The sequence below is a fragment of the Trichechus manatus genome, unplaced genomic scaffold (assembly GCF_000243295.1).
Source record: "Trichechus manatus latirostris isolate Lorelei unplaced genomic scaffold, TriManLat1.0 scaffold00049, whole genome shotgun sequence".
Classification (NCBI taxonomy): Eukaryota; Metazoa; Chordata; class Mammalia; order Sirenia; family Trichechidae; genus Trichechus; species Trichechus manatus.
The window spans coordinates 6,396,505-6,422,394 of record NW_004443985.1 but is presented as its reverse complement, the minus strand read 5'-3'; the positions used below and the strand labels follow the sequence as shown (position 1 = coordinate 6,422,394).

General features: G+C 49.0%; 3 protein-coding genes across 4 annotated transcripts in view; 1 reads left to right on the top strand and 2 right to left on the bottom strand.

The window, feature by feature from the left end:
- The window catches only part of GLB1 (galactosidase beta 1), a 105,843-nt gene extending 99,201 nt beyond the window's left edge, over window positions 1-6,642 (bottom strand). Inside the window, exon 1 of one of the 2 annotated variants that reach the window (XM_004377405.2) lies at window positions 6,513-6,642. In XM_004377405.2, the coding sequence (XP_004377462.2) occupies window positions 6,513-6,587 (75 nt within the window). In that variant the 5' untranslated portion in view covers window positions 6,588-6,642. Of the gene's footprint in view, window positions 1-4,058; window positions 4,122-6,512 lie in introns of those variants that run through there. The other variant, XM_023732243.1, reaches the window with a different exon arrangement.
- Window positions 2,412-4,162, bottom strand: TMPPE (transmembrane protein with metallophosphoesterase domain). Its single transcript, XM_004377345.2, has 2 exons — window positions 4,059-4,162; window positions 2,412-3,864 (listed from the first exon to the last, which is right to left on the bottom strand). The coding sequence occupies exon 2, from the start codon at window positions 3,753-3,755 to the stop codon at window positions 2,412-2,414; it is 1,344 nt and encodes a 447-aa protein (XP_004377402.1). The 5' UTR covers window positions 3,756-3,864; window positions 4,059-4,162.
- Window positions 6,643-19,424: 12,782 nt separating the features above from the next.
- The window catches only part of CRTAP (cartilage associated protein), a 33,085-nt gene continuing 26,619 nt past the window's right edge, over window positions 19,425-25,890 (top strand). Inside the window, exon 1 of the mRNA XM_004377344.3 lies at window positions 19,425-20,255. Within this exon, the coding sequence (XP_004377401.2) occupies window positions 19,455-20,255 (801 nt within the window). The 5' untranslated portion in view covers window positions 19,425-19,454. The remainder of the gene's footprint in view (window positions 20,256-25,890) is intronic.

The following is a 25,890-nucleotide window of genomic DNA, read 5'->3' as shown; positions in this document are numbered from 1 at the left end:
TCCTACAGTCTCATCTGAAAATGTGTTGAACGAAAGGCTCGCGGGGTCCTTTTCCTGGTCCCTTCTCTCCAAACATATTCCTGGCTATAAGGATAATTAAATACGACGGGAAAACGTAAGGAAACAACCAGAATCTCAGCTCAAAGATACATTTTAAACTTGACTGGATGGCTCGCTATCAAACACCCTGGCTTCTAGGAAACAAGAAGGGCTATTCTCCAGGATCCCCCAGGTACCCCATTATACACCAAGACAAGAAGGAAAATGAAGACAGAGAGTGCCAGGCAGAGAGTGCACAAGGAGTCATGTTCACAGGCAGAGGAGAGCAAACCCCAGCACTTGCTGCTGTGACAAATCCACGGGGCCTGGCAGCAGGTGGCAGCTGCCCACTCGTTCCCCAGATTGGCTGCTCCACACATTCTCTGGGTTCCCATGCCCAAGACTGGCAGAGAACCATTCCTTAGCAAGCCCCAATGTGACATTTAAAAACTAACATTTGAGTACTTCACTGTGCTCACTGTGCCACGTGCAGCTCATGCACCATCTCTGAACACCCTCCCAATGAAACAATCTTGAGGTAGATACAATTATCCCCATTTTATGGCTGAGGAAAGCTGAGGCTCAGTGAGGTCAAGTCACTTGCCCACCGCTGCCTGACCGGTGAGACACCTGGCAGGTGTCTTTGTTTCCTGTTGGAGAGACTCCCAGTCACGAAAAAATCAACACTGGGCCCAGGTCCTCAGTCTTCTCAGTGAGGCCCTTTCTAACAGTATGGGTATTTGACACACTAGGGTTGAAGGGCCTCTTGTCTCTGGCCTGAGGGGCGGGCTGACAAAAGTAGAGTTGACTCTGGACATGGTCACTCCTGCCTGTCCTTCTGTGGGTCGAGAGGCCAGCAGAGGTGGCCTTATTGTCCAAGGTCAGCTCTTAAGGGGTCAGACAGGTGGGTTGGAAGCCACCCATCAGGAAGGACAGTCCCAGTACTCCATAGGCGGGGCCTAGTGGAAGGGAACCCCTACCTGAGACACAGCTCTGCCACTCCCACCCAAGCCTGGACTTCCCCCACGGCAAAGAGTGAACTCCGGCTTCTCACAAAAACTCAGACTCAAACCTGGGGAGGGGGTTTCAGTTCCCTAGCTCTTCTTCAGATACAACTGACACCCGGAACAGAAACGAGCTGACTCCATTCCAGGCTCCAGTTCATGCAGTTACACGTAAATTGAAATCAGCCTCAAGGAAATGATTTTGAAAGACTGTCAGGCTCTTTAGGCCCTTGTTCATTCTCTTTGCATGTTTGAATCCTGCACGCACCTGTCACAGACAGAGCTACGTAACCCTCAGGCGGTGGGAAGAACACTTCTAGTGGCAGGTAGAAGATCTGGCTTCTGGCACCGAATCTCCTCCTCACCGTGCCATGTTGCCAGTGCCTCGGTGTCCTCACCTCTAAATGGGGGAAAGCAGCCGGTCCCTAATTACCTCACCCACCCAGAAAACCACCCCACTGCCCTCGAGTCGATTTTGACTCATTAGTGATCCTATAGGACAGGGTAGAACTGCCCCCATAGGGTGTCCAAGGCTGTAAATCTTTACAGAAGCAGACTGCCACATCTTTCTCCTGTGGAGTGGCTGATGGGTTCAAACCACGGACCTTTTGGTTGGCAGCCGAACACTTTAACCACTGCACCACCAGGGCTCTGCCTCACCCAAGCGTTGTATAAAACAAGATGAGGGAAGCAAAAACCTCTCAGAATTCCTAAGCAGCAGTATTATTATCATCACCTACCACACTGCTCTATTTCTTTCCACCGTCCCCCACCCGCAAAGGTCCAGGAGCTCAGACAGTGAAGCAGCAACATCCAAAGCCAGGTAGAGGTGAGCCTTGTATCCCAGCGGGTTCTGCTGATGCCTTCAATAAAGGTGACTGTGACAGGGCCAAGGGCGAAAAGTAATCATTCTCCAGTAGCCAGAGGGGCCTCCATCTTGCCTGCTCCCTCCTCAGAAAAGTTCCAGATCAATGATTCTGGAAGCTAAGTTCTAAAGATGGTTGAAAAACACCAAGAGGAAAACGCGCCTGCTCCTTCCCTACTCCGCTTTCTAGAGATAGCCCTCTAAAGCAACCCCATGTTTGGATTCTTTCCCGTGAACTGTGCGTAGAAGGAGGGCCTCACTTCACACCATCTGGAAAACAGATGCACGTTCTTACACATGTGACCATGGTAGCCACACACAAGCATATGGAAAGGCAGCCGGCCATCTAAAGAGTCAACCAGCTCCACGGCAAATCACTATTCAAAACAGGCTTGTGACCAAGGGCATGTTGGCAGGGCTGGGCAGGAGAGGCTGCAGGGGTGAAGCAGGCATACCACTCTGAAAAGGGGAGGACAGGGTGAAGGGCAAGGGCAGGGCCGTGCTCAGGGGGCCCTTTGCAGGATGAGCTCCGTAATCTCTGCCCTGCTACCCAACCTCATGGGTATCCCGTAGTAGGCCGTGCCTGGGCTGACGTACACAAATGTAGTCTGGGCCACACGGTAGAGACCAGCAAAGAAGGGGTTCAGGAGATAGGCCGCCACGTTCAAGGGGAAGATCTGCCCAGCGTGCGTGTGCCCAGAAAGGATCAGATTAATATCTGGCCGCGCCTGCAGGGCTCTTTTGGCAGCCAGGGGCTGGTGAGCGAGCAAGATGGTGGTGTGGTCTGGGCTGCAGCCTCCCAGGGCCTTGACGAGGTCCATGCCATGGCCAGAGTAGTGCAGGACGTCTGCTTCGATATCATCCACCCCTGCCAAGCAGATCCAGTCACCATCTTCACCACCGCCATGTTGGGCCCCTGTTGCAGAAATCTTCACGTTCTCATTGTGCAGGGGCCGAACGTGCAGGGATTCCAGCAGTGCAAACCAGTTGCTGACATCCAACGTGTAGTACTCATGATTTCCAGTGACGAAGTAGGTGCCGAGGCGTGAACGAAGCTGGCCCAAGGGGGCCACAGCCGTCCGCAGGATCGATGCTTCCGAATCGGACAGGTCACCCACGATCACCGTGATGTCTGGCTCCAGCACATTCACCATCCTCACGAACATCTCCATCTTGGTCCTGCCCACTGTGGGGCCCAAGTGGATGTCTGAGAGGAGTGCAATCTTGAGGTTGTTCATGGTGGGAGGCAGCTGATGGATGGGCACCTCCACGGTTTTCACGGCTGGGGGCTGGGCAGCGTTCAGGAAGCCGATCACGCTAAGCACGGTGGTCACTGTCACTGCCAGGGCGGGCCTCAGCGCCAGCCTCCTTGTCTGGTCAAGGCTGCTGACGACCCTGCCACTGCGCCAGGCCAAGAACTGGTAGGCCTGCTCCATGCCGCTGAGGATACAGAGGAAGAAGACCATGATGATGTACGCCCCCAGGCAGGAGTAGGCTGCCAAGGAAAAGAGATAGGGCTCCTCGGCCACTAAAAAGAGCATGGTGAAGGAACTGGAGTGGGCCAGGGCCAGAAATGTCACAACAGCCATCTTCCAAAGCTGAAAACAGGCCGACTCCGCAGCTGGGGAGTGGCAGAGGTTGCTCACTGTGCTACGCCAGATGTAGAGGGACCCAATGAGCATAAGCGAGTTGACAAACAGGGCAAGCTGCAGGCGGAACAGCCAACGCCAGGCCCTGAGCTCCAGGCTCCCTGCCAGATAGGAGCGGGAGATGATCATGAATGTGAAGATAGTACCAGCAGCTAGGGCGGCCTTCACGCCCAGGGACAGCTGCCTGAAGGTCGCCATTTTCTCTGCTCCTAGGAAGGTCCCCCGCCAGTTCTGTTCAGGCGGGCTCTGGAAGGTGAGGTCCTTAGATAGGACAGTGGCCAAGGAGAGGTTTCCAGGTCAACTCCGCCTGCAACCAGGAACCGGCATCAGCTTTGTGGGATATTAGAGAGCTCTCGTCCCCATTCAAAACCTGAAGGCCACTTAGGTCTTCCCAACCCGCCTTGAATCCAAGCCACTCAAATACCAGTCAGTTGCTATACTTTATTATTAACATACAAACGCACACGATTGTGGTATGCTAGGTGGTTTTCATTTTCTTACCTACAGTTTTCTGTATGTTTAAGATTTTTCCCCCCACAAAGCCACGCAGCTCCATCACAAATCATCACTCAGACCAGGCTTGTGACCAAGGGCATGTTGGCAGGGCTGAGTTTTTTTCCTACAATTAGAAAATGATTCAAAATCAGCAGTTGTCAAAGTATGGCCCAGGGACCCCTGGGGGTCCCCAAGGCCCTTTTAGGGAGGTTCATGAAGTCAAAACTATTCTCAAATAACACTAAGCCATTACTTCCTCTTCCATTCTCCTTCTCTCGTGGGTGTACAGTGGACTTTTCCACCGGCTACATGACACGTGATATAGTCACAGACTGAATGCAGAAGCAGATATGGGAATCCTACTGTCATCTATTATGACAGACATTAAAGAGATCTGCAAAATGTAAAACAATGCCACTCTTTGCCCTAAAATTTAGGGGGAAATAGTTATTTTTCATAAAAATGCTAATTTTATTAACATGTTAAAAAAAAAAAAAAACCAAACCCATTGCTGTCGAGTCGATTCCAACTCATAGCGACCCTATAGGACAGAGTAGAACTGCCGCACAGAGTTTCCAAGGAGTGGCTGGTAGATTCGAACTGCTGACCTTTTGGTTAGCAGCCGAGCTCTTAACCACTGTGCCACCAGGGTTCCTACTAACACGTAACAGACTCGCTAGTTTTTAAATGAATTAACAAATATATTTTTTTAATTTCTCATATGGGTTAAAGCTGGAGAACCCTGTCCTAAATAAATGTAAACAAGGAAATAATGGAAAGTTAGCCCAGACCCACAGATCTCTTCCTTCAGCTCTCAGCCCACAAGGAAGACCTGGACACCTGATGTAAGAAGTCCTGGGAAGCAGCCAGCCTCCCTGCGTGGACTCTGGACATGGCAGCCACAGGGCACCCACCTACTAAATGACATTCCCCAGTGTTAATGTGCAACTATCACCAAGGGGGTTGCCCTGTCCGCCCACTCCTCCTCATCCCTAAATCCCTCTTTCTACTCCCTCTGCCCTCCCCCAGATACTGGCTAAGATCTGCCTTTCTCCGATGACCCTGCCACGGTTCTCCATAACTTGGTTTCCCAATTCCACCCTCACTTGGGTTCTCAGCTGAACCTAGGGCTTCTCCAAGCCTCCCAGATAAGACACCTCCACAAGAAAGTGTGGCTGGGGTACCCCAGAGAGGAACAAGGAGAGGTTGCAAATACTCAATTTGAGGTGATCTATAGGGACATTGGGGCGCTGGTGGCGCAGTGGTTAAGCGTTTGGCAGTTAACCAAAAGGCTGGCAGTTCAAATCCACCAGCCGCTCCTTAGAAACCCTATTGAGCAGTTCTACCCTGTCCAATAGGGTCGCTAGGAGACGGAATCAACTCGACGGCAATGGGTTTTGGTTTTTCTCAAAATGAACACATTTTCAGAGCTGTTTTCGAAATAGTTAAAATTTTAACCTTGGTTTTAGGTAAATGTATGACTTTTCTCTGCCCTAGGCACCTTACTGAAAGGCTTTTATCAAAAGGTGTTATCTACAATGGACTCAAATTCCACCAGCTTCTACCTAAAAACTGCCCCAGACTCAGCCCACCCAACTCTGGAAGAGCCCAGGTTTGTTCGCTGAGCCTGCAGAGCGGAACCACCCATCCTCCTCTCCAGGGTGTGATGCTGACCTCTCCCGGCAGCCCTTCGGAGCCCCTCCCCGTCGCTGCCGGTACGTCCTGCAAGGACCGGTGGCCTGAAGCTGTCTTTCCTCTCTCCACGCAAACATGCGCGCCCCCACACCTCACCTACTCGCCCCGCCAGACATCCCGCCATCAACGCTGGGGCCCCTGCAGCCTGAGCCCTGCCCACTCTCGACCTGGACCCCCAAGCCCAGAAGGAAAGGGGCACAGGAGTGAGACGAGAAATCCAAGTCAAACCGCAGGCGACAGGGATGAGCGAGAAAGACATGTCTGCAAATGGAGCACACCCCAGAGGAAAGTAACTCAGCGCTCCCAGTGCAGGGTCCTCTCCTGACCCCGTTCTTCCCCTTCCGGAGCGCTCCGCAGAGCGCCAAGTGGACAGGGGAGGGCGCCCCAAACCAGAGCCGAGGCGTCCTCCAGAACGCGCGCAACTTGTAATTCCCCCTCCCGGCAAACTTCAAAGCTGGAAAGGTTTGGGGTGCACCTTATCTCAAGTCCCTTGCTCCACCGAGGGAAAGGTGGGTCCGAGCCAAAGGGCGGCCGAGGCGGAATCACGGGCGACGGAGCTACCGGGAAGGACGCACGGCGCGCCCCTGGCGGGAGATCCGGTCCTCTGCCTGCGCCCCGCCAGCTGCTTGCTTGCCTGCCTGCCGGGGGTGCCTCGGGGGTCCCATACCCCCCGCCCTGTGGGACCCCGGGCGGCCGCAGCCCCAGTCGGCCCCGCCAGCAGGTCCCCTACCAGTGAGTCCTCGCGCGCGGGGCCCACAGACTCACATGCAAGCCGCGCGCCGAGCCCAGCAGCAGGGGCATCAGCAGCAGAGAGAGCGTGTGAACGAGGAACCCCGACATGTTCACCCTCCGACCTCCGGGCTCGCAGTGGGCACCCCGGCCAGCAGCTCGGCGTCAGCTGACTGAGGACCCGCCGCCTGGCGACTGCCGGGCCGCCAGCCCCGCCCTGCGACCGCCCACGGCAGCACAGCGCAGATCCGGGGTGGAGGCTGGCAGGCAGCGCGAGCCCGGAGGCCATCGGCGGCCGCGTGACTCCAAGGCACGGAGGTGCTATCTGGATTTTACCGCCGTCTGCCAGGCGGAGGGGGCCCTTTGGAACGGCAATCCAACGGCCCCTTCGTTAGCAGCTTGATAACCCGCTCGGGGGCTGGGCGTGGACAAAGGTCTCCTTGCTCCCTGGGTGCCTTGTGAGGACAGAAGGTGGAAATGAGAGCCTCAAAGTCTATGTGGCAGTTTGCTCCTGTAAAGATGACAGCCTTGGAAACCCTAGGGGACAGTTCTACTCTGTCCTATAGGGTCGCTGTGAGTCGGAATCACTCCAGGTCAATGGAAATCTAAGTGGACTAGATAGAATCCTAGCCCAGCAAAGGCAGCTCTCCGGGAAACTCTAAACTCAAAGTGTGGTCCCGGGACCAACTGTATCAGCAGTATAAGGAACTTGTTAGAAATGCAAATGCTGAGACCCCTCCCTAGAAACTCCATAAGAAACTCCGGGGATGGAGTCCAAACCAAAACCAAACCCGTTCCGGTTGAGTCTGACTCATAGTGACCCTATAGGACAGCGTAGAAAGGCCCCATAAGGTTTCCAAGCTATCATCTTTAGAAGCAGACTCCTGCAGAGGGGCTGGTGGGTTCGAATCACCAACCTTTCGGTGTGAGCGCCTAACCACTGCACCACCAGGGTTCCTCAGGATGGGATCCAGAAACCTGTATTTTAATTTGTACTTTTACAAACCTAGTGCTTTAGGCTACTGATTAATTTAGAGGTGTGGTTCACCTGTGGCAAAATCAGCCCCAATGCGAGGCCCCAAATCACCAGGGTCTGCAGAAGGTTTATTCTGTGTTGAGGGATATGAGCAGAAACACCTTCTACCTTTCCATTTTGCACTTGAACCTCTCAACATCCCTGTGTGCAGGCAGACCTGTCAAATGAGGATAAAATAGTATTATCCCTCTTTACACTAGAGAGAACCAAGGCTTGTCCAACAACCACTGGTTACCACCAGAGCCGAGTCTGAAGTTAAAAGCTAGGTTTTTCCTGGCTGGTTCTCCCCACTCTCTGAAAATCCTGCCTTCCAGTCACTGTAAATCTCGGCTTAAAAAGAAACTTTCGGAGGGAGGAGCCTTTAGGGAGATCAGCTGTGTATATATTTAAGCAAAACATTTATATTATATATATGTGTATGTATGTTTGTTTATACTGGGAGAAGCAGAGATCAGGAAGAAACCCATGGAGGTGCTGTTTCTTGAACTGGAGGGAGTTCATCATAAAATAACTCATTGAGTCATTTATTTTTGTGTGGGTTTTTGTAAGTTTTGTTTTACATTTGAAAAGTTTTTTTAAAAAACGATGTCTTAATTATCTAGTGCTGCTATGACAGAAATACCACAAGCGGGTGGCTTTAACAAACAGAAATTTATTCTCTCACAGTCTAGGAGGCCAGAAGTCCGAATTCAGGGTGCCAGTTTCAGGGGAAGGTTTTCTGTCTCTGTCAGCTCTGGGGGAAGATCCTTGTCATCAATCTTCCCCTGCTCTAGGAGCGTGGTCTCAGCGCAGGGACCCTGGGTCCAAAGGACACGCTCCGCTCCTGCTCTTCTTGCTCTGCTCTGCTCAATTCTCTCTTATATCTCAAAAGAGATTGACTGAACATACAATCCTAATCCTGCAGATTGAGTCCTGCCTCATTAACATAACTGCCTCTAATCCTGCTTCATTAACATGATGGAGGTTAGGATTTACAACACATAGGACAATCACATCAGATCACAAAACAGAGGACAACCACACAATACTGGGAATCATGGCCTAGCCAAGCTGACACACATTTTTAGAGGATACAATTCAATCCATAACAAACAACAACAAACTTAGTTTGCACTTTGGTGTTCAAAAAAAAAAACTTTTATGTACTGTATAAATGTTGTTGTGGAGCCTTGGTGGTACAGTGGTTAGGAGCTCAGCTGCTCACCAAAAGGTCGGCAGTTCGAATCCACCAGCCGCACTTTGGAAACCCTATGGGGCCGTTCTACTGTGTCCTATAGGGTTGCTATAAGTGGGAATCCACTTGACAGCAACGGTTTTTTGGGGGAGGTTTATAAATGTTGTTAAGTGTTATCAAGTAGATTTCCACTTATAGTGGCCCCGTGTGACAGAGTAGAACTGCCCTATAGGGTTTTCCAGGCTGTAATCTTTACAAAATGGAGCCCTGGTGGTGCAGTGGTTAAGGCGCTCAGCTGCTAACTGAAAGGTTAGGGGTTCAAACCCACCAGCTGCTCTGAGGGAGAAAGTTGTGGCAGTCTGCTTCTGTGAAGATTTACAGCCTTGGAAACCCTATGGGACAGTTCTCCTCTATCCTATAGGGCCACTAGAAGTCGGAATCGACTCAACAGCAGTGGGTTTGATTTGGTTTTGGTGTTTAGCTTAATTAATAAGGAATGTCTGCCTTGAGCATTGTGCTCTTTTAAAGAATCATCTATATGGGATCAAACTGACAATAGCAACTTGAAAGGTTAGATAGGAAGATCTGGGGGCAATGAGTTTATGTTAACGGGAAGAACAATTTGGAAAAGGAGGGTGAGAATGATTGAACAATTTGAAGAATATAATCAGTGTCACTGAATTGTGTGTGTAGAAATTGTTGAATTGGTGTATGTTCTGCTGTGTATGTTTTCAGTGACAATTAAAAAAAAAAAACTATGTCAAAGCAACAAAACTGAAGCTTCACCAAAGCTAGTTTGAGGACTACACAGGCCGCAACAGTAACATAAGAACAAGGAAGGGAGAGAGATGCACAGCCCAGGAAAACAGACGAAAACTTGGCTTTGCTGTCAAAACAGGGCTCTGAGCGGAAGTTAAAAAGCAGTCTCAACCCGTTTGATTGATCCATGTTCCCTATGGCCCGAAAAGAGCTTTCTAGTTAGTGAATTTCAAGTTCCAGTTTTGACCTATATTTCAGTGTAAATTTTTATCGAAATTTACATTTAGAATATTTTAAAAAATCCATTAAAATGCTTGTAATTTGGCATAGGTTTTAGGTCTCAGGAGAGTTCAGTGCCACGTGTTAAAGGCAAGGAAAAACCAAGGTCTCCATTAAAGAGGGGCTGCCGGGGTGGTGTAGACTGTTAATGCACTTGGCTGCTAACCAAAAGGTTGGAGGTTTCAGCCCACCTAGAGATGCCTCGGAAGGAAGGCCTGGTGATCTACTTCTGAAAAATCAGCCATTCAAAACCCTATGGAGCATGACTCTACTCTGACACCCAGGGGATCGCATGAGTCAGAATCGACCCAATGGCAACTGGTTTGGTTTGGGTTCCACTAAAGAGATAGGACAACTAAGTGCAATGCATGATCCTGGATTTGACCTTAGATCAAGGGAAAAATAGCTGTAAAAGACATTTTTGGGACAGTGAACAAAAGTTGAGTATAGACTGTGGGTTAGAAGATAATATTGTATCAATATTAGATTTCCTAGTTTTGATAATTATACTGTAGTTATGCTCTTAGGAAATACACACTGAAATACTCAGGGTTAAAGAGGCATAACGTCTGCAACTTACTCTCAAATGATTCAGAAAACATAGTATGTGTACATGTACATACACAGTTACATATTATATACAATATACATCTATGTTACATACATATGTTGAGAGCAAATGTTAAAGCAAAGAGGCAAAAAGTTAACAATTAAGGAAACCCCAAAACCCACTGCCGTCGAGTGGATTCCCACTCGTAATGACCCTAAAGGATGGAGTAGAACTGACCCCCCATAGGGTTTCCGAGGAGCAGCTGGTGGATTCAAACTGCCAACCTTCTGGTTAGCAGCCACGCTCTTAACCACTATGCCACCAGGGCTCATTAAGTAAAAGGTATACAGAAATCTGTTGTACTATTCTTGTGATTTTTTTTTTAAGTTTGAAATTATATCAATTTAGAAGGTTACTGGGGGAAAAAAAAAACCCGAGGTCTCTGGAGTACAGATGTGGACAATTCTGCTGTGCAGCAATTCTTCGTCATTCTCACCTATCTTTACGTTTTCCGATACAGATAGTACAGAGAACCTGAGTCCTGGCATTAGGTTTTGCAACCAGCTGATAAGCACCGTTACAAAACAATAAAAACAAAATTGTAAAGAAGCCACCAGCAGTTTCTCCAAGTTCCCAATACAAGCAGCTGGATTTCAGGAACTAGACCATGCTATGTGGCAGTCACGAGTCTTAGGATGTCTTTGTCCCCATTTTGCCCTTTCAGGAAGTTTGAGACCTCTGAAAATATAAAATGCCCCACGAGAGATCAGTCCCAAGGAAAGAAAAAAACTTAACGACTTTGTTTCAAGCATTCTCTGCTGTCATTCCTATTGCTCTCCTATCTGTCAAGGGCCCTTGCTTCCTCTGTGCCTCTCAGCTGCGTCTTTGCACGGCTTTGTTCCTTTGATGTTTGATCCAACACCAAGGCTGGTTTTTTCTTCATCTGGGCCCCCTAGATTTAGCCCACCCTCGCTGTTTTTTAGCCACATCTGCAGAAGTTGTGGCTCACTTCCTCTCTGACTGATGACACCAGCTTTCTAGTCAGCTGGAGGATCACAACTAGATGTGGCCAGAGGCTCATTTGACTCAGCACTCACCGTCTTGGCCCCCCAGTGTCTTCAATCAAATGTAGCTGTCAACATTCAATCAGGGGATTTTACATAATAATCTGGATTGCCAGCCTCTCCTCAAGGATCAGAAGGTCTAGCGACATGAGGCTCACAGTCCTATGGGTAATGATGGCTCAGAGATACCCATTGGGACATTATTTGTTGTTTGTGTATTGTGGTAAATACAGAGGTGACAAAACATTTTCCATTTCTGCAATCTTCACACGTACAGTTCAATGACATTCATTACATCACGCTGTTCAACGATCACCATTAACTGTTCCCAAATTTTTCCATCACCTTTAACAGAAGCTCCGTGTGGGACAGTCTTTACACAGGGTGGGTAGCCCTCCAGTTCACAACAATCTCTGTCTCGTTCACTTCGCTTTTTGACACGACCTGCAGGCCCCAAGAGGGGTTTAGCTTTGCAAGTTCTGAGTCAGAGAGTTCCAGCGATCATTTGATCACCTCTAGGACCGCTGTATCAAACACATCTTAGGTGACTTCTCGGATTTTCTCAGCCTTATCTGCCTTCTGAACCCTAGGCTGCCTGCTTCCTTTCAGGCAACCCTGCAGCGCATCTGCCAACCCGAAGTCAACCATGTGGAGTTTCTGGCTCCTCTGGACACCTCTGGGCCTGCTGGATTGAAGCACCACACTTCCGGAGTGGCTGCCAAAGAGGCTGAGTGATGCAACCTAGCCCTGCAGACGCGTTAACTTCCCCGCTGAGCGAACTTAGTACAGTGGGAGACCAGAGGTGGGACGGAGCCAGTATATAACTTCCCTCTGCTCACTCGGATTAATTACTCAAAGGTCTGATTCAGCCTCCAGAGACAGCCCATGTGGTCTAGGGGGTGCCCCTGCCAAGAAATTGGCTATATGTCTTCTAGGCTGTCCGTGACGCAGTCGCCAGCATGGCACCATGGAACTTGCATTGCTTCCCATCCTTTCCTGCCTCGTGTCCCTTTCCTCTGACTCTCACTGTCTCACAATTTGGAATTGTAGCTCCAAATCATTAGCATTTCATCCTTGCCTCAGGCGCTGTTTTCTAGGCAGCCCAAAATCAAACCAAACCCACTGCTGTCAAGTCAACTAATAGTGACCCTATAGGACAGGGCAGAACTGCCCCAGAGGGTTTCTAAGGAGTGGCTGGTAGATTTGAACTGCTGACCAACACCACCAGTTAAGTGTCAAACGCTTAACTGCTGTGCCCCCAGGGTTCCCAGGGGCCCAGGATGACATAATTATTTGCTCAGCATAATGAAACTGCTCTGGAGCCCACCATTTTCTCTATCCTTTTCTTGACTCTAAGGATTTGGGAACATTCTCTTAGATTTTTCTTTTAGGTCCACAGGTCCATGACTGATCCCCATTTCAAACCCCAGGTTTAATGCCTCTTTCTTGATGAAGTAATCAATGATTGCAGTACCTGAATTTCTTTCCTTTCAGAAATTTCCACAGTGTTCTATCTACATCTAACTTATGACACTTACCTTTCTTGACTTGCTCTTTAAGTTCTGGGTTTTCATTCAGGACCTAGTCTTTCTTCTGGGGATCACTTCCAAGGTCTCCTCCACTGTTTTTGGGCTCTAACCCCACCTCGCCCTCAACTGAACCTTTGCACGTATTGCTCCCTCTGCCAAAAATCTCTTGCCTTTTCTTTCTTTGGGGTCCACTCAGTACTCTGTCCACATCTCTGTCCCAGCTTCCTCGATGGTATGGTAATTGGTTTATTGATCTGTCTTCTCCTGACTCTGAGGTCCCTGAGGTCAGAGTTGATATTTTTCTAACACAGTGCCTGGCACACGGTGGTTCACTATAGGTTTGTGTAACAAATTAAAAAAAAAAAAAAAAGGGCTTATTTCCTCTACTTAACTGGTTGCTCCTTGTGGGCAAGGATGTCTGACTCATCTTTGCATTCCAGCACCAAGGGCAGGAGCCGGTATAAGGTAGATGCCAAACAGTGTATTGAAAGAATGAATACATTCGTGATATGAAAGAGAATTTATAATTAAAGTCATCTGACTCAATGGTAATGCTTGTTTCGGTTTTTGTGCAAGGGGGTAACACTGTCTCCTCTAGTGAGGAGACACCCTCAGACACAGCTCTGATGAGGCTGACTCAAGTTTCCAGACCTTACTGAACAGCCCCATAAGCAGGGATCAGCCATGCTAGACAATGTCTAGTTTCACTTTCTTTTACAAATTGTGTTGAATTACAATGGAAAGCAACTGTTCCCTCCACCTACACTGCCCACTACAACCTTGCTCCTTGAAGGCAGTTACATTTAACCTTTGCAGTCCCATACCCACTTTGCCCAGCTCTAGTCACACTGGCCTTCCTTCAGTCCCTTGTACCTTTCATTTCTCCTCCTTCATAGCCATCTGGTGTGGGGGCTTCAGCTGGGTTCTCTAGAGAAGTAAAACCAGTGCAGCATATAAATATATAGAGAGATCAATTTATATAAAGGAAATGGCTCATGTGGTTGTAGAGGCTGGAACATCCCAAGTCTTTAGGTCAGGCTGGAAACTTCTCCTGACTCACATAGCGGCAGGTGCTAGCGAATCCAAGATCGGAAGGTCAGATAGGAGACCTCCGGCTCACAGGCTGTGGAAGCCTACAAATCCCAAGATCAGCAGGTAAGATGGCAGGTAAGCTGCTAGCTCAAGTCCCAAGAACTGGAGGTCTGATGAACAGGAGCCAGCTGCAGGATCCAGAGTGAGCAAAACCCCTGAGCCTTGCCAGAAAGTCCACCTATATTGGATGCAGGCCACACCCCCAAGGAAACTCCCTTTCAACTGACTGGCTGCTCACAACAGATCTCATCATGGAGGTGATCACATTATATCAGATCTCATTATGGAGGTGATTACATCATTATACAACTGCCAAACTACATCATAACTGCCAAACCACTAAGAATCCTGGCTCAGCCAAGTTGACACACAACCTTAACCATCACAGGGCTGATACACTGGCTTGTGATATGTGGAGGAAGCGTAGGATCCATGTAGGTCCCAGAGGGTTCCCAAATCCCAGTGTCAAAGTAGAGTTGCCTGAAGTGCCATATAGAGCTGATGGACCTGCAGGGGCTTCACCACAGGTAATGAGGGATGACTCCTCAGATGTGACCAACCAGGACAGGATGACATTTCAGCAGAGGCCAGAGATGATAGTCTCTTCCCATCAACCCCATCATGTTGATTCAAATTGACTTCAAGGGCAAGAGAAGGGGCCAGATTGTAAGAAAAAAAGGAGTTGTCCATCTCCAGCTGTTGGTCAACCTATCAGTTAGCTACTGCTATGTAACAAACAACCCCAAAACTTAGAGATCAACAACACTTATTTATTGAGCTCAGGATTCTGTAGGTCAGCTAGGTGGTTCTTCTGGTTTGGGCTCTACTGGACCTCCCATGCACCCGCAGACAGCTTGTGAGTTGTTTCGCAGCTAGATGATCTCACTCACACAACTGGCAGTTGGTAAGAGTGATGCAGAGTCAATTAGACCATGTATCTCTCATCCTTCAGCAGGCTAGCCTAGGCTCAGTCATGTGGAGACAGGGTTCCAAGTGCCACCAGAGGGCAAGCCCCAGTGTACAATGGGGCATTTGCTACTGTCTCATTGGCCAAAGCAAATATTATAGATTGAACTATGTCCTCCCAAAATGTGTGTCAACGTGGCTAGGCCATGATTCCCAGTATTGTGGCTGTCCTGCATTTTGTGATCTGATGTGATTATCATATGTGTTGTAAATCCTAACCTCTATGATGTTAATGGGAACCCTGCTGGCGCAGTGGTTAAGAACTCCAGCTAGAAACCAAAATGTCAGCAGTTTTAATCCACCAGCCACTCCTTGGAAACCCTATGGGGCAGTTCTACTCTGTCCAGAAGGTTGCTATGAGTAGGAATTGACTTGACAGCAACAGATTTGGTTTGGTTTTTTTAATGATGTTAGTGAGGCAGGATTAGAGGCAGTTATGTTAATGAAGCAGGACTCAATTTACATGATTAGGTTGTGTCTTGAGTCAATCTCTTTTGAGATGTGAGCAGAGAGAGAGAGAGAGGGACATCATACCACCAAGAAAGAAGAACCAGTAGCAGAGCATGTCCTTTGGACTCAGGGTTCCCATGCTGAGAAGCTCCTAAACCGAGGGAAGACTCATAACAAGGACCTTCCCCCAGAGCCGACAGAGACAGCAGCAAGCCTTCCCCTGGATGTGGCATCCTAAATTTGGACTTCTAGCCTGCGAGAGAATAAACTGCTGTTTGTTAAAGCCATCCACTTGTGGTATTTCTGTTAGAGCCACACCAGATAACTAAGAGAGCAAGTCACGTAGCCAAACCCAGATCCAGAGAAATTGACTCCACCTCTTGATAGTGAAGCTGCAAAGTCACATTGCAAAGCGGCATGGCTATGAAGACGGGAGGAATTCGAAGCATTCTTGCAATCAACCTGTGGTGCAATACATTCCTTTATGTGGTCTTTTGCCTTAGTTCTTTGGAAAAACAGCTTGGGAGATTTTTTTTTACCCCCTAAGCTCTGAGAGGAAAACCCTGGTGGCATAGTGGTTAAGAGCTATGGCTGCTAACCCAACAGTCCACTCCTTGGCAACCTTAGGCGGCAGTTCTACTCTGTCCTGTAGGGTTGCCATAGTCAGAGTTGACCCGACGGCATTGGGGTTTTGGTTTTTAATACCTGAGGAGTTGTTACCTTTGCCCTAGTTCTTTGGAGAAGAAATTTGGAGGAAGGAGAGGCTCTCTGGTTGTTTTCTCCTCCAGAGGGTTTGTTACTTTTGCCCAGGGGATTCTCAGGGTTGACTGGCATTTCCTGGGTAAACTATAAACAACTTGATGGTTTGATATTTTGTTCTGGTAATTAACAAGACTTCAGTAAGTGAGGATTGGTTGAACTCTGGTCGCGAGGGTTGCCTTATATAAACGGCTGAAACACAGACGCTTTAAAGGCCTCTTGGTTGAGAGAGATGCTGGCGAAGAGCTGGGCTGGCAGAGAAGCCGAGCCACGTGGGAGATGAGTGGTCCCAAATGAGCTACAATAGCTATGAGCTGGGCCTGTTAACCGTGGAGAGGCCGACAAAAGAGAGCTGATGGCAGAGAGGTCTGACAGCAGACAGCAACTGAGAGCTGAGCAAGCTGCTCCACTGGCTGTGAGCTGAGCCAGTTGGTGATAGAATGGCTTCACAGCAGAGAGCTGGTGGCAGATAGCCTAATGGTAGAGCCCCTGACAGCAGAGGCCAGATGCCACAAAGGAACCAGCTTTGTGCTGATCTTGATTCTCATCCCTCACAAATTTAGACAATTTATTACGCCATATTACACAACCACAATCAAATTGTCGGCTCATTCTACCTCTTAGATGGGTTTGCTTTTTGTAGAAAAGCAACAGTTCTTTGCATGTGTCTTAAAGTGGCCTTCTGCTTCATTTTGGCACTCCAGAAGACAGTTAAAAATTCTGAGTTATTTAAATAGATGCCTAATCTCCCTTTCTAGGTTTATGCTGCTTCATTCATTCAACTTTGTTAATCACAGCGGACTGAGAATAATGCTTTGTACGTGGTAGGGGGGCGCTGGTGGCTCGCTGGCTGAGTTCTTGCCTTCCCTGTGGGAGACCTGAGTTCCACTTCTGGCCGGAGTACCTCATGCACAGCCACCTCCTGTCCGTCAGTGGTGGTTTGTATGTTGCTATGACGCTAAACAGGTTTCAACATACTTCCGACAATCGGTCAGTGGAAACTCTGTGGATCTCTGGTCTGAGTAAGGGATCAACTTGACTACAGCTAACAATAACAAACCTTAAGGATAACAAGCTGCAAGCCAAATAGTCACTGTGCATTTCCAAGGCAGAGGCTCCACGGAACCAGGTAAACTCTCCCTACCACCTCCCAGCTCTGCTCTCTCCACATTCAGGTCACTGCTCAGGTGTCATCTTCTCATGCACCCTTCCCCCACCCTATCCCATCCACTTGCTTTATTTTCTTCATTATAACCGTTGCAACTTATTTTTCTTAAAATTGTTTAAAAAATAACCAGTAAATACAAAATGATATTTTAAAGATATGTATGGCGTAAAAAATGATACAATGAACATTCTCATATCCACTCTCCACCTCCTCAACCCTCCTTCTCCCTGGTGTGACTCTCTACCAAGTCCACACTCTTCCTTCCACCTCACAGGAAACCACTATTGAAAGTTTCTCTTCATCATTCTCTTTTCTTTATAGCTTTATCCCATGTGATTGTATGAGACAAGACTATTGTTTGCATTCTTAGAGAATATATTGTGTACTTTTGCATATTTTAAAACTTTAGACAAGTGGAATCATTCTCGATGTATTTATTTTTGCCATTTTATTCCTGAGCTTGAACTGTGTTGTTACGTGCAGTTGTAATTCTTTCATTTTTCTCTGCTGTAAAATATTCCTCTGTATACATATACTCATTTAAAAAAATCTATTCCTTTTTTATAGACAGGCAGGTGATTTCTGCTTTCTGCCATTAAGAAAACTACTGCTCTCAGAAGGAATTAGGTTCAGGAACCACCCTACTGCCATAAAGAAAATCTCTTTTATTTCCAAATAGGGTCACAGTCACAGGATTTTAACATGTTTTGGCAGGAAGTCATTCAATCCATGGAGCCCTGGTGGCGCAGTGGTTAAGCATTTGGCTGCTCACCAAAAGACTGGCAGTTCGAATCCACCAGCCACTCCTTGGAAACCCTATGGGGCAGTTCTGCTCTGTCTACAGGGTCGCTATGAGTTGGAAACTCAACGGCAACAGGTTTGGTTTTAGTATTCAATCCATAAGTGTTCAATAAATATTTTTAAAATGAAAACAAAAAAAGCAACAAACAGCGCTGCTGTATCTCACCATAAACACTCATCAACTACAAAAGAAAAGAACGAAGTGGAGAAAATGGACACCATCTGAACAATGTGATTGAAGTCACCACCACTGCTCAGGGGCGGGCACTGTGTGCCTCCGGATGTGACACCAGAGAAGGCTGCAAGGTTACTCCCTTGGTTCTCCAGCCAAACAGTTGAATCTCAATCTAATCATGACGAAGCACCAGAGAAGCCCAAACTGAGGAACAGTTCATAAAATAACTGGCGTGTATTCTTCAAAAATGTCAAAGGCATGAAAGGCAAGAAAAGCTGAGGGACCAGTGCAGATGAGAGGACACTTAAAGTTCTGGGGGCTTAAAGTCCAAATACCACAACAATGGACTCAAACATACCAATGATCATGAAGACGGCGCAGGGGCAGGCAACGTTTGGTTCTACTGTACATAAGGTGGCGGTGAGGGAGAGCCAACTCCAGGGTAACTAACAACACGAACAAGCAGACGGCACAGCTAAATACTGTATGGGATCCTGTAGTAAGTCCTGTCCAGGTAAAGAAGTGCTCTAAAAGGCATCCGGACAGCTGACAAAATTGCAATAGAGAACGTAGATTAAAAACTTCTATCAATGTTAAATTTCCTGAATTTGTTAACTGTTCTGTGGTTACAGTCACAGGACCTACACGCTAAAGAGGATTAAGGGGGCTGAGGTTTGCAACCTACTCTCAAAGGTCTTAGAAAATGCATGTAGATAGATACAGAGAAACGAGATGTGGCGTAACGTTAGCAACTTGTGAATCAAGATAAAGAATATATGTGAGTTCTTTGTACAATCCTTGCAGCTTTTCTGTAAATTATTTCAAAAGAAAAAGTTTAATGAATTAAAAAAAAAAAAAAAAGCATTCCATACGTATCTTTTGACGCACAGGCGCGAGTTTCTCAAGTATATTTTGAAGAGTGGAATCACGGAGTCATAGGTATCTTCAACTTGCCCAAATTGTTTATAAAGTGCCACCGACGTCTTTATTATGTTCATGCATTGTCTTTCTCACTATGATGTAAGGTCGAGGGCACTGCTATTCAAAGTGTAGGCCGTGGACAGTCAGCGTCAGCTGGTTAGAAATGCAAATTCTAAGGCTCCGACCCAAAACTTACTGAATCAGAAACTCGGTGGGGGGGGGGGTCCAGGAATCTGCGTTTGCCCCAGTCCTCCAATGGATTCTAAAACTGAAGGGGCACTAATCTGCCCCATCAGGGCCGCGTGTGGCTTGCAGACTGCCGTCTCCGAGCGAAAGAACAGGGGAATCCCTAAACGCGCGTTTGGCGGTGCAGAACAGCGCGCCCGGCCCGGGAGAAGGCGAGCCGGCCACGCGTCCTCCCACGCGGGCAGCAGTGCCCGGACCCCCAGCGGGGAGCGGCGGCCGGACGGGGCGGGCCACAGGCAGCGTCCCGCCTCCCGGAGCTGGCCCGCCGCGTCGCGCCGTCCTCCTCCTCCTCCTCCTTTTCCTTCCCGCTCCCTTCCGTCCTTCCTGCCGCCAGGCGCGATGGGGCCGAGGCGCGGGGCGGCCGCAGCGCTGCTGGCGCTGCTGTGCGCGGGCTGTGCGCTCCGCGCCGGGCGCGCCCAGTACGAGCGCTACAGCTTCCGCAGCTTCCCGCGGGACGAGCTGATGCCGCTTGAGTCGGCCTACCGGCACGCGCTGGACCAATACAGCAGCGAGCACTGGGCCGAGAGCGTGGGCTACCTGGAGATCAGCCTGCGGCTGCACCGCCTCCTGCTCGACAGCGAGGCCTTCTGCCACCTCAACTGCAGCGCCGTGCCCGAGCCCGCGCCCGCCGCCGGCCTCGCCCGCTACGCGGAGCTGCGCCTCTTCGGGGGCCTGCTCCGCCGCGCGCACTGCCTCAAGCGCTGCAAGCAGGGGCTGCCAGCTTTTCGCCAGTCGCAGCCCAGCCGCGAGGTGCTGGCTGACTTCCAGCGCCGCGAGCCCTACAAGTTCCTGCAGTTTGCCTACTTCAAGGCAAGTCGGCCCCACCCCCAGACTGCTTCCCCAAGCTCAGCCCCACCCTGTCCCAGGCACCCCCGCTTCCGGGGCCCCAACGTCACACCACTTAGCCAGGCCCGGCCCTGCCCAGATCCTGCCCCAGGCCCCACCCACTTCCCCCCCCACCACGCCTCAAGCCCCGCCCCAGGCAGCTCCCTCATGCCCCGCCCACTCCCCTCCCGGGCCCTGACTTTAGACTTCTTCACCTGTCCCAGGCCCCGCCCTGTCCCCGTCCTGTCCCAGGCCCCGGCCCCCGACCACTTCCCCAAGCCCCGCCCACTTCCCAAGCCCCGCCCACTTCCTCGTCCCAGGTCACGCCCCGCCCCGGGCAGCGCCCCACCACCCTGGCTTGACCAGGTTCTTTCCCACCGAATCCTGCCTCCAGATCCTGCCCCCCTTCTTCATCTTGGGGCCCTGGTGGCGCAGTGGTTAAGATTTGGCTGCTCACCAAAAGATCAGCAGTTTGAATCCACCAGCCGCTCCTTGGAAACCCTGTGGGGCAGTTCTCTGTCCTGTAGGGTTGCTGTGAGTTCCAGTCAACAGGTTGGCAGTGGGTTTGGTTTGGTTCTTCATCTTCGAGATGAAAATGACGTTGTTGAAGGGTTGTTCTAAGGCAGAGAACACGGCCACAGAACACTTGGCACAGTGTCTACCTCTCAACAAGCGCTGGATGAATGTGACCTGTTGTGGAAGAGCAGGCTCTTCCGTGTACACCCCTTTGCTCAAGTGAGTGGTGACCTGAGATACTAGAGCGCGAAGGGGCCTGAGAAGCTGGCTAGTCACTTTTATTAAAAAAACAAAACAAAACCCAAACCTACTCCCGTGGAGTCGACTCTGACTCATAGCGACCCTGTAGGACAGAGTAGAACTGCCCCATAGTTTCCAAGGAGGGGCTGGTGGCTTCCAACTGCCGACCTTCGAGTTAGCAGCCGAGCTCTTAACCTCTGCGCCACCGAGGCTCCAGGTCCCTTTTATCGAGGAGGAAATTGAGGTCAGGGAAGGGCCGGGACAAGTTGGGGGCACACATCCCGGCTTGTTGTTAGGTGCTATCGAGTTGGTTCCAAGTCATAGCAACCCTACGTACAACAGAAGGAAACACTGTCCGGTCCTGCGCCACCCTCAGGATTATGCTTGAGCCCGTTGCTGCAGCCACTGTGTCGATCCATCTTGTTGAGGGTCTTCCTGGTTTTCCCTGGCCCTTTACTTTACCAAGCATGATGTCCTTATCCAGGGACTGGTCCCTCCTGATAACGTGTCCAAAGTACGTGAGATGAAGTCTTGCCATCGTAGCTTCTAAGGAACATTCTGGTTTAGGGGAGCAGAACTTGTGGACTGTGATTTGTCAGGGTTAGCGATCACTGCTGTCTTCTGTTATCTAGAATTGAATACAGTTGTCTTCCTTCTTTTTATGCCTTCCTTCTGCTTAAATTGTCTCTGATTGCTGGCTAAAAATAGCCTTGAACTTCGGTTCTCTATCCTTCTGGTCTTCACTGTGGGGACCCACAAGTTTTAAGAATGGGCTGAATTCCCTATTTTACAGGATAAAAAGGCTTTCTCTTGGCGGGTCTTCACGGTTTTGCCAAGAAAGCCCTCTCGAAACCCAGTTTGTACTTTCTCTTGTTGAAAAAAAAATTGAAAGGAATACATTGCATAGATTTTAATGGCTACTAAAACAGATCCGTGGCACATGCCAGACTCTGAGGGTAGACATTTTTTCTAAACCTTTGCTTTGAGTCATTGGACTGCAAGATCTGTTTTTCATATTTCTGCTAAGACTGAGCCACGTATCTGTGGCATTCGTATGAGACATGAAATAACACCTAACTCCCCGTAGGAGAAACACGGGGTTATTTCTATGCTTAGTTAATTTTATATAAAGCATCAGTTTTGTGAATAACCTGGCAATAAACAGCAGATTTAAAATAGAACTAGGGGATAAGATTAATAAAATTCCAGGACAATGAAAACTGATGGCTGGCTCATACCAGTGCTGTTTTTTTAAGCTAAAAATGTCCCGTTTAATTCTCTCTTTTTTGCGTTGCTTTAGACAAATACAGTCTGAACCAAATTTGAATCACATACTTAAGGAGGGGGAACGTTTTATTTTTAAACCTGATGATACTAGGAGGTCTAATTTGTTTAGTATACATGTGAATTAGAAACTAGTGCTACAGGGAGAAGAAGAAAAAGAACAAACCCATTGCTGTTGAGTCGATTCCGACTCATAGCGACCCTATAGGACAGAGTAGAACTGCCCCGTAGAGTTTCCAAGGAGTGCCTGGTGGATTCAAACTGCCAACCTTTTGGTTAGCAGCCGTGGCTCTTAACCACTGCGCCACCAGGGTTTCCACAGGGAGAAGAAGGGCATTTTACTCAATATGACCAGAAGGCACAGGTTTCCTTCTTTAACATGCCAGCCTCAAAAGGTTAGGATGTTCATAGCTTCACTTCAAAACCCTTTATGGGTCTTTTGACAATCACATACTTGAAAGTCAGTGAAATACCTTGTCTTAGTATTTTGGATCTCTTATAGGACAGATGTCTTAATTACCTAGTGTTGCCCTAACAGAAATACCAAAAATGAGTGACTTTAAAGAACAGGAATTTATTTCTCACAGTTCTAGAGGCTAGTGGTCCAAATTAGGGTCTTGGCCTAGGCCTCTCTCCTAGTTGCTGGTGTCTGCCGGCAACCCTTGGCGTTCCTTTGCTTGTAGATGGGCCTTCCCACAGCATCCGTCTTCCCCTTGTGTGTATGTCTGTGTCTATTCTGCTCTTTTTTATAACTCTGAAGTGATTAGGTTTAGGAATTCACTCTACACTCATATGGCCTCCTTAATATAACAGAAGGAAAACTTATTTCCAAACAGGATCACATCCATAGGTACAGGGACCAGGACTTCAATACATATTTCGGGAGGATACAACTTAATCCATAAAAAACTCATTGCCGTCGAGTCGATTCCGACTCACAGCAACCCTATAGGACAGAGTAGAACTGCCCCATAGAGTTTCCAAGGAGCGCCTGGTGGACTCAGACTGCCAACCTTATGGTTAAGCAGCCGTAGCACTTCACCACTACACCACCAGTGTTTCCAATCCACAAAAACAAGACACAATTAAGAATTTTATTAATAAACCAGAATGTTCACTTAATTGCTTTAACTGAAAAGATCACTGAAAAAATGGTTTTAGGTGGTGATATTGTATGGTTTATTTCATTTTATTTTCTTCCCTCAGTGATGTTTATGTGGGTAAATATTACTGTGCCATTCTGATTCAACCACCCCGCGCAGAGTCAAGTAGGCGTTTATTTCAGTGATTAAGGAGAAATGCCTGAGTTGAACACGGGACTAGAGAAAGTGGGTACGGACTGCCCCGGTGAGGCAAGGAGACTCAGCTGTGTGATCTTGTAGAAGAACAGTAACCAACCAGTTGCCATCGAGTTAACTCTGACTCCTGGCAACCATGTGGACTCTTGGCGACTCCATAGTGGTTTTAATGACTGATTTTTCGGAAGTAGATCGCCAGATCTTTCTTTCCGGGTGCCTCTGGGTGGTCTTGAACTTCTGTCCTTTCTGTTAGCAGCTGAATGTGTTAACTCTTTGCACCACCCAGGGATTAAAGTGCTGTTGGTGTGTAGCCCCCAAGCCCAGCGTAGGTCCCAGGTCACCAGCGCATCTTAGGTTCCACATCCCAAGCTGTGGTTTTCTATCCAGCTTCCATCTTCCATGAAATACTCATCTTCCCCACAGGCCAAGCAAAAAGTGGGCCCCAGCGCTTAATCAAATCCTTAACGACTATTTGCTCTGAGCTGGACGGAGCCGGCTGGCTCCCATGCACCCTTACCCCACTCCTTGCCTGGACATGGACTCTGATCTCCCTGAGCCGCAGGGGGCAGATTTAGGCTACTCATTTGGCAGGTAGCTAGGGTCCTCTCATGCAGGGGGGCTGCCGCTCAGGCACCCACCATCCCCAAAGCCTGCCTGGGGCCTGCCAGAGGTTTAGCTGTCAAGATGTGGCCCCGTGTTATGGGTGGCAGAGCCTGAGTTGAGGTGAACAACATTACTTTTTCCAGAAGAGGTTCTATTTTTTTAAAGCTCAGATCCTGAGTTAAAAAAAAAAAACAAAAAAAAAAACCCATTGAGTCAATTCCAACTCATAGTGACCCTATAGGACAGAGAACTGCCCCATAGGGTTTCCAAAGAGCAGCTGGTGGATTTGAACTGCCACCCTTTTGGCCAGCAGCTGTAGCTCTTAACCACTACGCCACTAGGGACTCCAGTTACCAAAACCAAACCTGTTGCTGTCGAGTTGATTCCAACTCACAGCAATCCTATAGGACAGAGTAGAACTGCCCCATAGGGTTTCCAAGGAGCGGCTGGTGGATTTGAACTGCTAACCTTTTGGCCAGCAGCCATAGCTCTTAACCACTGCACCACCAGGGGCTCTGGTTAGGGGCTGTAAAAATCCATCTCTGTGCTCCTCTGTTTGTAGACACTCTTCTGGAAATCAGAGAATCTAATTTCATTGGCAAATGCTTTAAAAGGCTGCATTCACACCCCCCTTCCTTCTTGCTGCCAGACCAACCTTTTTCCAGCCAGGGGGTATAAGCTCTCTGTAGAACTCTTTCAAACACAGTCCCACCATAGGACCTTGACTGTAAAAAATGGTGTGGGGGCAACATCTGACCTCCCGTAACTTTACAAGGAGGAAGGAGAATCAAGATCAACAGCCCAAGGCTGATTCCTATGAGGCAGAGGTCAGACATGCTTCCTGTCTCCACTGTATTTACCAATTCTGACACCAGCCGTCCCTCCCACGGCACTCCCTACTTCTCTGCTGAGTTCAATAGTTCTTGCAATGGCCACACAGAAGTCACAGACAATACTCACCATGGTGGGGTTTGTTAGGAAAGTAACAGGTTACAGTTCAGGAACACTCAGGTTCTTCCATCAGGACAGCCTCCTCTCGGCCGTAAGGCCTCTGGCCCTTGGCCCCTCGGCCTCTGCCTTGTTGCAGCTAGTCTTACAGAGCTCTTTTAGCTCCACCAGTAAGTGCCCAGAGGCACCCCCCTCCGCCAATATGCCTCGGCTTAGTGTGTAATCCTATGAGTCTCAGAAATCCAGATTGTACCAAATATCCCTTTATTTTCGCTCCCCAAACCGATTTCCCTAATTCCTGCTCTGAGTGCACCTCTGGAAGGGCTGGGGAGTCTCTGTGCACACGTGCAGGCACCTGCTCTTCCCCCCGCAGCTGAGCCGTGAGTCCAGGGCCCGGGAGGCAGAGCCCAGGCATCAGTGTGGGGGCCTCTGGTTGTTGGTTGTGTGTCTGCACAGGGAGGTGTCCAAGTCCCTGTCTCCCTAGCCCCAGGGGCCCCTACGAAACACACCATTCCTCCCTGAGTCTTCTGCTCTCCTGGACGTTGCCAACAAGGTACCAGCCCTGAAGCGCCAGGCCTCACAGACTTGCTACTGCTCCAGACCCCAGGGGAAACACTTTTCTAGTCTGGGGGACTTCCTTTTCCTCCCTCTTCTTCTTCCAGGCCAGTCAGCTTCTTCCTGCAGCTCCCTCTCTCAGCTTCCCCCTGTCTTCAAACCTGCTAAGTGTCCTC

Coding starts and splice junctions, on each gene's coding strand:
- TMPPE (XM_004377345.2), bottom strand. CDS start 3,755: ATGGCGACCTTCAGGCAGCTGTCCCTGGGCGTGAAGGCCGCCCTAGCT.